This window comes from Conger conger, chromosome 3 (genome assembly GCF_963514075.1).
Source record: "Conger conger chromosome 3, fConCon1.1, whole genome shotgun sequence".
In the NCBI taxonomy this organism is placed as follows: Eukaryota; Metazoa; Chordata; class Actinopteri; order Anguilliformes; family Congridae; genus Conger; species Conger conger.
The window spans coordinates 59,407,455-59,421,028 of NC_083762.1; the positions used below are offsets into that span (position 1 = coordinate 59,407,455).

The 13,574-nt window shown below is 44.2% G+C and overlaps 1 protein-coding gene across 15 annotated transcripts in view; it reads left to right on the forward strand.

Annotated features, from left to right (window-relative positions):
* Positions 1–821: 821 nt before the first annotated feature.
* Positions 822–13,574, forward strand: part of LOC133123812 (R3H domain-containing protein 1-like) — a 51,186-nt gene continuing 38,433 nt past the window's right edge. For 13 of the 15 annotated variants that reach the window (XM_061234392.1, XM_061234395.1, XM_061234403.1 and 10 more), the window contains exon 1: positions 12,419–12,549. In XM_061234392.1, the coding sequence (XP_061090376.1) occupies positions 12,478–12,549 (72 nt within the window). In that variant the 5' untranslated portion in view covers positions 12,419–12,477. Of the gene's footprint in view, positions 940–12,380; positions 12,554–13,574 lie in introns of those variants that run through there. The other 2 variants (XM_061234405.1, XM_061234397.1) reach the window with 2 other exon arrangements.

A 13,574-nucleotide genomic window follows, 5' to 3' on the forward strand; every position in this document is an offset into this window, starting at 1 on the left:
GCCCACTGTATGTTTAGCATCTTCCAACAGAACCTAAACATGCCTGTTTCAACTTGGTTCAACTGTTTCATATACGTCAACACATGTTATACAGTAGATATCTAAAGCATATGATATCACTCATCTTCAATTAATCTGGGTTATACAGGTAGTTAATTGCTACTGCATGTGCAGTAGTATGAGACATTGCTTTTATCGTTAATTATTTATAACCATGTTATATGGCATATGATAATATTCATAGAATCTATAGGCGGATGTTCTGTAGACAGTACATTTACAAGTGATAAAGTGCAAAACCTGTCTGGTCATAAGGAGTTTTTAAATATTTGACTCAAATTTAACACTTCTGTTCAACTCAACGCCTTTTACTGCAATTTACAACAAGACTTATCGAGCTTTGCAAGTTATAGTTTTTGCCAATTAAATACATACAAATACAATAATTCACAACAACCATCATATATTTAAGAAATTCAGTTTTACTGGTACAGACTGAATCTTAAATTCAGAATAGCCTACCATACTGCAATTTAGTTGTGTTCTACATCTATGCATATACAAACATACGATACACAACACACATCGAGCACACGAACACACTCGCACATATGAATAATTATAATATTTCACACACGAGCTTCTCCGGATCTTCAAAGTTATTTTCACAGCTCAAGTCCCACCTTTTCCATGTGGGCGGATGTTATTTAAATGAACAGTTGATTGGGATGGTGCATCGCTTTACAGTAGTTGCTGTAATTGGAGGAAGAAGCAGTCAATAGTGGTTCACGCTGTCTTAATAGCCAACCCTTGTGGGTCGTGTATTCACCGCCTACTCTCGGCATGCTGACTGAAAAAAAAACCCAATAAAGCCACATAAATATATAACAGGCAAATTTGTTTTTGAAATTAAACAACACTAACACCCATAGGCACCCGGTAAGGATATATGTATATATTTGGTTTGTTTGCTGATAATAATTCATTATAAATTGGTTAACGTTACTGAAGATGTATGAATGATGTGCTGTAACTTAGCTAGCTGGCTATGTACATTGTCCTACTTTGCTCTGCAGGTTCAATGCATTTTTTGGCCACCAAGGCCTTGCTAGTTATCTATCATTGGTAGATAATTATTAAGCTAACTAGCTAATAGCAGCGTTAAATATAATTTGCATTCGTCGGGTTAAGTTCTTTCAAAAGATGCGAAAGCTGACACGATTTTGTAGTTGTTTATCTAGTCTAATGGCTAATCTTATAAGCTACATAAAACTGCAGCTGTCATAACAGCAGCATTGTTGATAAGAGATCATGTAGATAACTTAAGGCTTGTTAAGGTGAAATTGTCTTCCGTATAGCTAGCGGTAGCTAGATAACGATAACAAACTCACACGTGAAGGCCGGGGCAATAGTCTCGCTTGGTGTTGTGATTTTGTGGACGTGTGGAATGATAAAAAGCTTGCTAACATATACGTCAGATTTTTTACTAGCTAGCTAATATGACAGCCCTTTCATATTCTCTGTGACAGTATTGCTTGTATTGATGTGATAACTTACCAGCTAACGATTTTTTGATTTTCTGCAAAAGTCGCTGGAGAACACAGCTAGGGAGCCCTTGGCTCTGGATGACTGGGCCCAGCTGACAGAGCAGCCGGCTAGCTAGCTACAGTAGTGGTTAACGCCGGTAGTTAGTTGACTAGCTAGACTAGTGCTAGATCGCTAACCGTTCTTAACAGGTGCTAAAACGTATGAGGAAGTCATTTTCAGGAAGCTCATTTCTAATACATAATCTCCTCAAAAGTTGTCAGACTTTTCAACGGAAAACATGTGAATAAATATGTATGTACATGGTTACCTTAGCCCTAACCTAGTCAACATTCGTTTGAGCTACTTCTTATCGTAGCTAGTTTGCGAGGAGGTGAAGACTTTAATCAAAGTTTTTATCAATAGCGAAACTTGTTATGGTTTAACGCCTTGTTAATCTTTGTGCAACATACTTTTTAATTGATTCACACACCCTGATTATGATCTGTTGTTCAGGATGTAGCTAGAGAGCTATATGTTCGATTACTATATGTGAAATTAGATTAAGATTGACTTGACGTTTAACGTTTGCACGTGCAATCGGAATAAAATAATGAATGTAGCTACTCAAATTTGTCAGCAAATGTAATGACTGAACGCAATACTCTGACCTTGCATTAATGTCTGCTTAATTGTTGAACTATTAAGATTCTCCATTCCGGATTCTAAAATGTCTCTTGGAGACTGGGACCCAAACATGGAAATGTTGTTCTCTGTGTAAAACCGTAGCGAGAAGTCTAAATATAGCAAGCTGTGTCAAACTAGAGATTTTGTACAGTCTTGTTTTCTGGGCTCTGTTAGTTAGGTTTAAACAATTTGCCTCCAGGATAATATTCTCTATACTTTGCTGCATTTGCCACACTGGCTGGTGTAGTCTGGTAGAATCCTACAACAGTTATGGCTGTGTGTTTTTATGGGGGATGATAATGAAGGAGGTATGGTAAAGGTAGGTACTGTATTCTTAACTAATATGGTCTGACACTAGGATCTAAGGCTCACCCAGAATGATGTCCGAGTTGATGGATGGCACGCAGTTAACCATATCTTATTGAATTCAGTCCCAGTCCCAAACAAGATGTGCTGGTTTTCACTCCAGCAAAAATCACAATTCTTCAAATATATTGAGCTGTCATTTTATTTTTAGTCTAGTTTTTTGAACGCAATATCTAGCCTACCTTTTTGAGACCACAACATGTTAGAAATGGATAATGGTCCTGTGAATTGTGAATGAGCAATATTAAGTTCAAGACTGACCAAGTGGATGGAGATTTTTGACTGCTAGTGCTTTTAGGTTATGTAATATCCTTATGACTGTTCACTTGAAAAGATGATTGCCTTTATTACTGGTTGATTGGTTGATAGATTCACAGTTTGAAAGTGTGGGCATCTGCCTACTGAAGTTAAAAACCTGTTCATTAACAAAGATTTTTACACTAAGCCAGACCAACATTTGTCAGAAATTTCTCAGAAAGACAAAAACATGAAATCACTCAAATGAATATGGCAGATATTCCTGGGTAAAAGAAAGTTTATGCTTGTTCGGTGCACAGTCATCCTATAACCAGAGGATAACAGTCAAATATGGAAGCTATCATCCGTCTTCCTGCCGGAGAGTCAAAACACTGAAGGCTGTGAATGTAGCCTACACTTTGCCTCATTTTGAGTTATTTTAGGTTGAGTTCTAGGCCTAACTGTATGAGCGTCACACAGTATCACTGCTGTTCTGTTTGTCCGTTCCCTGACTCCTGAGGCTTGGACTTGTTCAAGACACCAGTAAACTGAAGGTTCTGTCCAAAGCCTCCACCTTTTACTACGTGCCCAAGTGCCGATAGTCTCTGTAAATTTGTATGGAGCAATGTTCCACCGGCAGTTATGTTCTGTAATGTACGTTTTGGCTGTATCAGGGCGTCTAATCGCATTACCACTAATCTCACCGCTTTAATGTTTGCCAATAGTCTCATTTGCCTTGGCTGTGTCGACTGGGGGGAATATTAATAGGGCACAAGGTGATGCGGGGGGTGGGGCAGGGTTGGTGGTGGTGGCGTTGTCGAAATTCCATCTTCATCACAGGCAACTGGGACCCTCGTCTGAGAATACGGTTTTTCTAGCACAGCATTTCCCTCTTTCTCTGGGAACTGTGCAGGACCAGTATTGGCTGCCAGGTTACAAACAATAGTAACATGTGGGCATGGGGTGAAGGTAGTAATGGCAACCATGTTGTTGATCCTGGAGTATTTGTTCAAATATAATTCATCTGTCCCTAGGGAATGAGTTTACTTGAGCTCCTGTATCACCTGTAGGTTTTTTGGTCATGTGACAGAACATGCTTTTCTGTGATTTGCTGAAACTGAGTCCATACAAAACCAGGCCCTCATCCGATCAGGAAGTCCCCATGAAAAAAATCCTTGAGGAAACCTAGATGTGCCTGGAGCCTTTTCATCTTTATCTTATAATATACAAGTGAAGAAAACAGGATTTGAACAAGGCAAAAACCCAGTAGCTGACATGCGTAGAATGCACAGCATTAATGTGCAGGTGCACCCCTTCACTGTGTTAGTGTGCAGGTGCACGTCTCCACTGCATTAGTGAACAGGTGCACACCTCCACTGTGTTAGTGAACAGGTGCACACCTTCACTGTGTTAGTGTGCAGGTGCGCATCCTCACTGTGTTAGTGTGCAGGTGCACACCTTCACTGTATTAGTGAACAGGTGCACACCTTCACTGTATTAGTGAACAGGTGCACACCTTCACTGTATTAGTGAACATGTGCACACCTTCACTGCATTAGTGAACAGGTGCATATCTTCACTGTGTTAGTGTGCAGGTGCACATCTCCAATGCATTAGTGAACAGGTGCACACCTTCACTGTGTTAGTGTGCAGGTGCACATCTCCAATGCATTAGTGAACAGGTGCACACCTTCACTGTGTTAGTGTGCAGGTGCACGTCTTCACTGCATTAGTGAACAGGTGCACACCTTCACTGTGTTAGTGTGCAGGTGCACGTCTTCACTGCATTAGTGAACAGGCGCACGTCTTCACTGTGTTAGTGTGCCGGTGCATGTCTTCACTGAATTTGTGTGCAGGTGCACACCTTCACTGTATTAGTGAACAGGTGCACACATTCATTGTATTAGTGAACAGGTGCACACCTTCACTGTATTAGTGAACAGGTGCACACCTTCACTGCATTAGTGAACAGGTGCACATCTCCAATGCATTAGTGAACAGGTGCACACCTTCACTGTGTTAGTGTGCAGGTGCATGTCTTCACTGAATTTGTGTGCAGGTGCACACCTTCACTGTATTAGTGAACAGGTGCACACATTCACTGCGTTAGTGTGCAGGTGCACGTCTTCACTGCGTTAGTGTGCAGGTGCACATCTTCACTGCATTGCATTGCTCACGTGTGTAGTTCTAATACGTGCGCTCTCAAGTTGCTTCCCCAGCTGTACACTAAAGGGATTCTGTGATCGTTCTTTGAGTGCCCGCCTTTGCAGTACTGAGTCTCTTATTTTTGTTCTTTAATTTCCTCCGCTGTCTCTTAAAGGTCTTCTTGGTTTGCAGCCTCTCCCTTTTCACATAGCACACTGTCATGTACTCTCATCCCTCTTTCTCACTCGTGAAATATTAGTTTGGCTTTCATCTGACACGGCAGTTGGATTTACGCACAGCTGTAACGATGGGCGATGACGGAGAGGCGGCTTTCCCGCTCACGGACACGTAACATCGGCTGCTCCGCTAGCAAAAGGTGTTTGTGATGTCATTAATCAATGGGAAGAGCAGTGTGGTAAAGGAGTGGGTTTTCCTACACCAGCCCCTCTCCTTCCCATTCTGATGCAATGTGAACTCAGTGGTTTTTGTACACCTTTGGGGATAGTTGAACAGGGATTGTTTGATGCAGATTGGCAGATGCTCTCTCTTTGAAAAAGGGTGGGACGGACTATGTATGAACACTGCTGTAATGTCTATGTGGTGAAACCAAAATTGATAAAATCTGAGAGTGTGCACTTTAACCACATAATTGTGAGGCAAATCACGACATAATGGATCTTTGTCCCAAACGTTATGGAGGGCACTGTAGCTGTGATCAGAGAAAAAAAAAAAAAAAAAAAAAAAAGTCAACTGAAAATAGCCGAACTTGGCTTGTTTCTCTTCACTGACTTCAGGTGGGAGGGAGGGGGCGGCATTTATTTTTGCTCATGAGCCAGTTTTGAGAGAGGCTCATCCTCATGTTGACAAACTGCAATAAAATACATCAAAAGCCTAGAATGAAGACTAGTTCCTGAAAGCTTTCTTAAATCTGCACTAGGGAAGCGATTAATAACACCTGACTAATCGGTACTGGCTGACAAACCAACTGTCCAGTTACTTTTGTGCCCCCAAATTGGCTTTGTATAAAAATGCATTTCCTGATGACCTGATGTGGACTTAAATGCCCTCAAATTAAAGGGGACAGTCTGCACTTCCTCCTCATTCATTTATACACCAGTTTAATAATAGTTTAATTTGAAATCAAGTGCGCTGGACTACAGAAAAGGAATTGTACCACTCTCCAAATAAAATAACCTTAGCTCCTCACTGTATGTATTTGACCCAGGCCTGGTGGGGAATGCTGAGTTGTGTTGGGTTGCCTGTCACATTACACTAATAATAATAATAACAATAAAATTTTTTTTTTTAAAAATTAAAAAAATTAATAATAAATAATTACACTGTTAGGCAGGGGTGCCAAACTCCAGTCTGGAGCGTCGCAGTGCCTGGAGTTTTTGCTTTCCTTTCAACCGGCAGCCAATGCAGAACAATGTGTGTGGATTCTTTAGCCAGTCATTGACTTAAATGTGTATTGGTGGTTTTGAGCCCCTTCAAAAAGCCAGCAGACACTGTGGCCTGCCAGAACTGCAGTTTGACACCTGCTCTGTAAGCATTCTCCAGGGGTCTACTGGCGAGGCAGCGAGTCCACCAGGTTTCTCCAAAGTGAGGTAGAGGACAACATGGAAGAAGTAGGTGACCTAATTACAAACCGCTCTGACAGATCCCCTCTCCTTCTCCCTTCGGTGCTCCATTTCAGTCCGTTTTTACTGCATTTACAGGGCCCAGGTTCTTGAGAACTACGTTGAAGCTCACGGTTCGAAAGGCAGTGGCTTTCTTTATCATCTCTACAGAGCTTTTTGTTTGCAATCGCTTCCATTTTATCCATCATTTCCGTTCCTCAGAAACTCAATATCATTTCTCTGTGTAGATTTGAATATTCGAAGCCATCAAAGGGAGCGCACTGATCCCCGCAGGATATGAAATTGTTTGTCAAATATTATTGCCCTTTCACCGATATAAGTATAGACCTTGTACTCTTCGTATCTGCTTGGAAAGGTCAGTCGACGAGGGAGTTTTGCAGGTTGAATTACTTTTAGATTATGAAGGGAAAGTGATACGCATTACAGAGACTGTACTTAATATGAATCGAGCCAAGGTGTGCGCTGAATACATACATGGTTTTAATAACGGTGAGTGGTGACCTGTCTCCATGTATATTAAAAAAAAGTGTGTTTTGTTTATTAAGTCTAGGACACCATCTCAGCCATATATTCATTTTATGGGTCTGTTGCAGCAGCTTGGAAAAAGCTGTTGCTAAGAAACAAGTTTCCTATAACAAGCCCAGGGGAAAGACAAGCTCCTGTCACAGTTCTTTCATTAAGAGCGCTGCTCAAGTCAATTCGGGTCATTTGGTGGCAGCGGTGGGATGCACTGGGTCTGGCACAACGGGAAATGTGTCCTTGAGGTCATTAGTTTAGATTCCGGAAACTGGTACTGGGGTCGCCGACTCGGTGTCAAAGGTTACCAAAGGTGACTGTCTGCTATTCCTGCTTCTCATCGCTTCAGGGATCTCGCGGATCATCAGCGTAACCGTGATTGTTTTTCGACTGGCCAATTATTCATGTGTGAATGGATTAACTGGCCATTGAATTAGTTCCGTCTCGGTGTCTGATGAGGTTTGATTGATGGCCAGCCATGCCTGATGCCTCAATCTAGATTGGCTCGGGAGATTGACTGGACCGTAGGTGCCATTTGTGACTTTCCACTTGAGGAAAGCGTCAAACTGAGGGCATTGCGTAACCCCCCCCCCCCCCCCCCCCCCAGCAGCTGCACATGCGTGTCGTCTCTGCCCCGTGTGGCAGGTTCAGATGGCCAGTCTGTCTGCGCCCCAGGACCCCGGCGGCGGTTTAATGAGAATGCGGAGACGCCGTCGAGGACACGGCGGCCCTTTCATGTCCCGCTCGGTAGATCCGCGGCGGTAAATTCTCCTCTGCCCCCCCGAGGGGCCTCATTAGAATTGGGATTAGGTGCGCTATTATTTATTTATTTCTCACAAACCGCTTCCGATTGGTGGACAGCGGGGTGGCGAGTGGGGTGAGAGGGGGGCCGCTGTAAATAAACGTATTTGTCACTTTTTGCGAGCGCAAATTGCATCGCGAGGCTTAATTAGGAAGCGACGGCATTCCGCTTGCTTTATTATGCAAATGAGCGGGTCGAGCGTTTCTCTCTGAAATGTTGTGCCAGGTGTTGTTTTTCCAGCAAGAGAAGAGACTGGTGTGGTGATGAAATAACAGACTGCCGATGCTTTTTATTTTTTTTATTTATTTTTGACAGGTGGCTTGTGACAAGTGAGATGTAGCATTTGCAGTCCTCGGTTTGGATAGATATTACTGTTGGCATACTTCTTGGATTTGTTCTGGTAAGACGATGGACTGTGAAAAGGGGGCAATGGTTAAGCGATCGTTGTGCTTTTTTAACTGACAACAAGGCACTGCTGTTCGTCATCTGGTCTCTCTGCTGTCATTCTTGAGGGGGTCCCCATGGGAACAGGCTGAAAGTTCCACTTTTAAATCTGTGAGCGTTGCGTCACGTCCTGCGCACTTTGAACCCCGCGCAGCTCCAGCCCTGCGTAGTATCCCATGCGTCTAACCCTGCCGTCGAGCCCTGACTGCCTCTAGCCTTGCCTGTGTTGAGCCCTGCACACCTTGAGTACGTGTAGACCTGCCGTCGAGCCCTGCCCACGTCTAGCCCTGAGCGTGTCTAGCCATGGCTGTGTTCAAAAACCGCATACCAGCACAACTAGACTAAATTTCAGGCAGTTTTTCATTTAAATTTAGTGCGAGTAGTGTGCAAAGTATGCTGTTTCGAATGCAGCCCACACCTGCATCGAGCCTTAAACTTTAACTGCATTTTACCAGTAGGGAGAGTGTCAGCCTAGGTAAGCCTGTGTAGTTTATCTCATGGTTCCACCCGATAAGCAACCAGTCATATGATTGGAGAAAGGGGAAGCTGGTAAACAGCAGTGGTGCCCAATCATGTGCCATGGTGGGCAAAGAGTGGCTGTGTCTAAAATTGCAGACTTGTGGACTAGTTAGTGCGTAAATCAAGCAAGGAAGTCAACGGTCATGTGATGAAGTGTGTCCCAAACTCAAGTACAAAACTGGCAAGTACCTACACAACATTACTGGAAGTTCTCTTGCTTTATTTGGGAGGACTGAAAATTGAAGTCAGCTTCAGAGCACACATTCCATTCCCAGTGGTCATTGCGTTTTCAGAGCCCACGGCAAAGAAGAATTGGAATTTTAAATATGCAGACATATAAAGGGATGTAAGCTATGTAGCTAAAAATACAATGCAGCATCTAATGATGGCATAAAACTACATATGCTAGCTAAAGTCACTGACTAGAGATGACTAGCGTTAGCCGTGATTATCACATTTTCGCTCATCTCAACTTTAATATACATACTGCTAAGCATTTTACCATTTTTACCAACATATATTCACCACAGTTTCGTATAACAAATGTGTTTTTCTGCTGTAGCATATTGAGTCGGCTAGCTAACTCACTTCAGATGTCAGTCCCTGCTGCTAGTCGGATGCGTGTCAAATTACAGTCAGAAGAGTCATGTTATAGTACAACTGCGTCTCAAATTAACGGATTTTTAATGCTTTTGCAATTTCATGTGCACTTGTCAGGTAAACTTAACACAGGAGTGCACAAGTACACAAGTGTGCAATTTGAGACACAGCCCATATCAGCCCATTTTCATTCCAATCAGTACACCTGCTGATTTCACTAATTCGTTTCTTCCTCTCAGGATGAAGGTGTGTCAGTTAGTGAAATAAGCAGGTTGATCGGTTGGAATGAACCTGCATTCTCTCAGCCCTGCATGGCAAATGATTGGGCACCACTAGTGTACAGGGTACAGCAGTGCTCCCATTTTAGGAGCATTTGCTCCTGAAAAATTGATGTGCTCCTAATTTTTTCCCCCCAAATTCGCACACAATTAATTGGGATGCGTTAGTGTGCTCCTAAATTTTTCAACTTGGGGGCACTTGTGCTCCTTGGAAGAAATGGTGGCCTAGAGCCCTGGCAGAACTTTGGACCGATTGGGTCACAGGTGTCTAAATATTTGTTTAAATACTACCACATTGCACGGCGTGAAAGATTACTGAACGCATGCACAAACAGGCATCTAATGTTAGCATATATTACTCTGCAGCTGGTGCTCAGATTTGTGAAATTTGGCTTATTACCATTATACGTAATTGTCATGGCTGATCAAAATTGGCTCAGAGTCGCATATATTTGAAGAGCACCACCCCCCCCCCCCCCCACCGAGTCTTGATTAAACACAGTCTTTCAATGGTGTTGTGTCTTGTCATTAATTATTTTGATATATGGCTCTGCAACACAGTTGGTCTGGCCACCAGAGCGTCTGTAATTAGCCGCAGCAATGCCAGTCCTGATTTATGCTCCATATATAGTCATAATTTGTGAATACCGAATCGTCTGTGACAAACTGCACTTTCTAATTGAATAACAAAGGAAATATTTTTCCCAATTGGGTGATTAGATGCTGTGTTTCTCCCAGAGTCCCACTGGCTTTCATCAGTAAGGTATTGGGGAGTGTTTTGGTCCACCTAAAAACAAACAAGGTTTGCGATTTGTCGACCGCTTTCCTAGTTGTGGGATTTTGGTCCGTTGCTTTTTTCCATGCGATGTTTGCTGAATGAAGACTTTTGTTCGACGCTGTGTAATTCCATGTTAATCTGTTTCCCACTGAAGTGCTTCGATTTCCATTTATCGTTGAGGTTGAGTGCACCCGGTTGGATTCCACATATTGGATATCAGCTGTTAACAGGCTCTATGGCCTGAGGTCGCAAATTATGTGATTAGAATCTTCTTAACCGAACATTCTAATGCTGATGCAGCAATCACTACTGGTAATGGAATGCAATGGAGTTCTAGAACACTGACTTAGAATTTTGAAAAAAAATCTGTTCAAGCAAAATGTCAGCTTTTGACACTTGTTCTCAAATCCGTTTGCAGATTGACAGAAAAAGTGGTTGAAACGCCTTATCACTATGATTCTCTCACTCGCCTGATGTGATCAAAGGTTGAATAAAGTTCACAGGAATAAAAATATATAAATAATAAAAACATACATCGCTTACAATATACTGTATTAATCACTGTGGTCATGGGGCACTGATGAACATCTTCACATTAGTTGAACATCTCCAGGTTATTGCAAACCGTAACCATTAATTAATGTAGTGAGAGAACTGTTTTCTCGAAGCCCCAGAAAATGTGTTCGGTCGCATCTGTAAATAGCAGGTAGGTCGCAGGAGTTCTGCTGGTTCTGGTGCTGAACCGGAATCGGGTGGTCGACAGGCAGCCAGGCTACGTGACCAAAGCGAACACATGGGCAGAAGGGCAGCCTTCGGTTTGGGAGATTTGTCACTGACTTACTTTATAACGCTTAAAAACCTGAGTTAAACACCTGCAGCAGGCTTTGTAAGCGGGCTGAAATTGCGATGGGGGGCAGAAGGGGGGGGGGCAGCTTGTGCCCCTGCCCAATACTCAAATTATTGCAGCAGAAGGAGGGTGTCTGCCTGCTAATTTCAGCCTTTTAAAGAAGCTATCATCAAATATTAATGCCTGGAGAATTGCTCGGTGGGGGGGGGGGGGGTTAATCGAAAATGCAATACTTCCGCGGCTAATGCTAATGCAACGATAACATTTCTACATCAGCCCAGGTTCCTTTATTGCATTGTTTGGTTATTTAGCCAATATTTTCCTTCCGAAGGTATCCATGGAACTTTCTGGTCATTTTCCTCACCGCGTGTAGCTCAATGCAGTTGAACTACTGCGGCTGATTTTCAGGCAGAGGTGCGGTGATACGTTCCTAAACGTCGGAGTAAAAAAAAAGGGCTTTGCAGTCAAAGGCGGAAAAGAAAAGTCAGTATTTCTGCTTGTGTAGAAGGCCTCTGCAGACCCCTGTGGCGAAACGCTGTGCGTCTGTTAGACTTTGTGAAATGGCTGGAGCGCAGTGCAGGTGTTAGAGCCTGTCTTGTTTTGGGGAGGATTAGTGGTAGGGATGTGCAGTATAAAACCGTCTGGTGAATTGTTGCTCTATCGGTATGTCGGTCTCATCAGCTGTGTGCCCCTCGACTCTTTCGCTGCCGCTGTTCCCAGCCCCCCCCACCTCTCTGTGTGTGCGGCCCCCTTCCGGCTGGGGGTCCGCCCCCCTCCCACTCCCCTCTCTGAATCAGCTTGCGCACGGGCGGGCTGCCGGAGCGCTAATGAAGAGCTCAACTTAGCCGGCGCTGCGCCCGGTCCGAGCGCTCCGATTGGCTGAGGCCGCGCGTGACGTCGCGCAGCGCGGCTGTTGATTTGCCGTCGTCTCTGAGGCTGGGCCGAGCGCCTTTTGACGATGGACACCGGCAGGTAGAGCTCAGAAGTGTGTGTGCGCCACACAGAGAGAGAGCGAGAGAGAGAGAGAGAGAGAGAGAGAGAAAAGGAAAGAGAGAAAGGCTGCTTCAGGGAGCTGGCAGCTTGCAGCAAAGTCCATGGCCACTGCTGCTGCCGGTACTATGGAAACTAATCCTCTGACCAATGGAGATAACGAAGGCAGCTATGAGGCAGGTATTGTATGTCTTCCCCTTGCTTGTCTCACTGGTGCCTGTGTGTGTGTGTGTGTGTGCGTATGTATGCACACGTGTATGCGTTTGCTTTATGGTGAGGTAGGAAATTTGCCGGAATTTGAATGGAATTCCACCAGCGCACCAGAAGCAGACTTAGTTTGTTGTGTTGCTTCGCCCTGGTTTGAGAGAATGTGTCCTTGCCTTCTTTTTGGCCTTTCCCCGAGTCTGACTGCTAGCGAATGTGTTTGTGATCTGCGGTTCTCATATTTTTGAAGTGTGTTTTTGCCACGGGGTGACATATTGCCTTGTTAAAGCTTACTGGCACCACAATCGTGAAAAAAAGGGAATTGGAAACACACAGCCCCTTTGAACGGGGTTTACATGTCAGGGTGTTTTTTATATATGTGATATTTTTTATTTGAAGTTCCTTCCCCTTCCCTGCACAAGCGCCATTATGTTTTTGCCTTTGGGAGGAAAGGGAATGCACAGGGAGAGAGGGAAACGTCGTTCTCCTCTCCCTGCGGAGAGGGTGAGGGAATCTGCATGTCGCCAGTGCGTTCGGACCCGTTCAGTCGCCCTAAATAAAAACCCTTCCCCGTTGTGCGAGGGAGACAGAGACACCTCTTTACACGCGCTGTTGCGAAACGCCTGGACCCACCAGCCCGGCCCCTCCCTCTCGCACCTGCGGACGACCTCGGTCGTCTCCCGCCTCCAAACGGGTCGCGGACCCGCAGGTGAGACTTGCCGAAAAATCTCAGAGCCGTCACCGCCGTATGCCGAGCGCCGAGCCTCCCTACCTCTCTCTCTCTGTCTCTCTTTCTCCCCCTTTCTGTTTGGCTCTCTAATTAGCTCTGGGAAGCCATTAAGAAGCTGGCTGGGTTTAGCGTTTTTTTTCCTTTTCTTTTTTCTTTTTTTTCTCTCCCCTTATCCCCTCTGTCAGCAGTTTTATGTGGGTTATCCAGGTGTTTCAGTTGTGATTTTACAGCAGTTTTTTTCCCTCCCCTCCTTCCTGCTGACGTGCT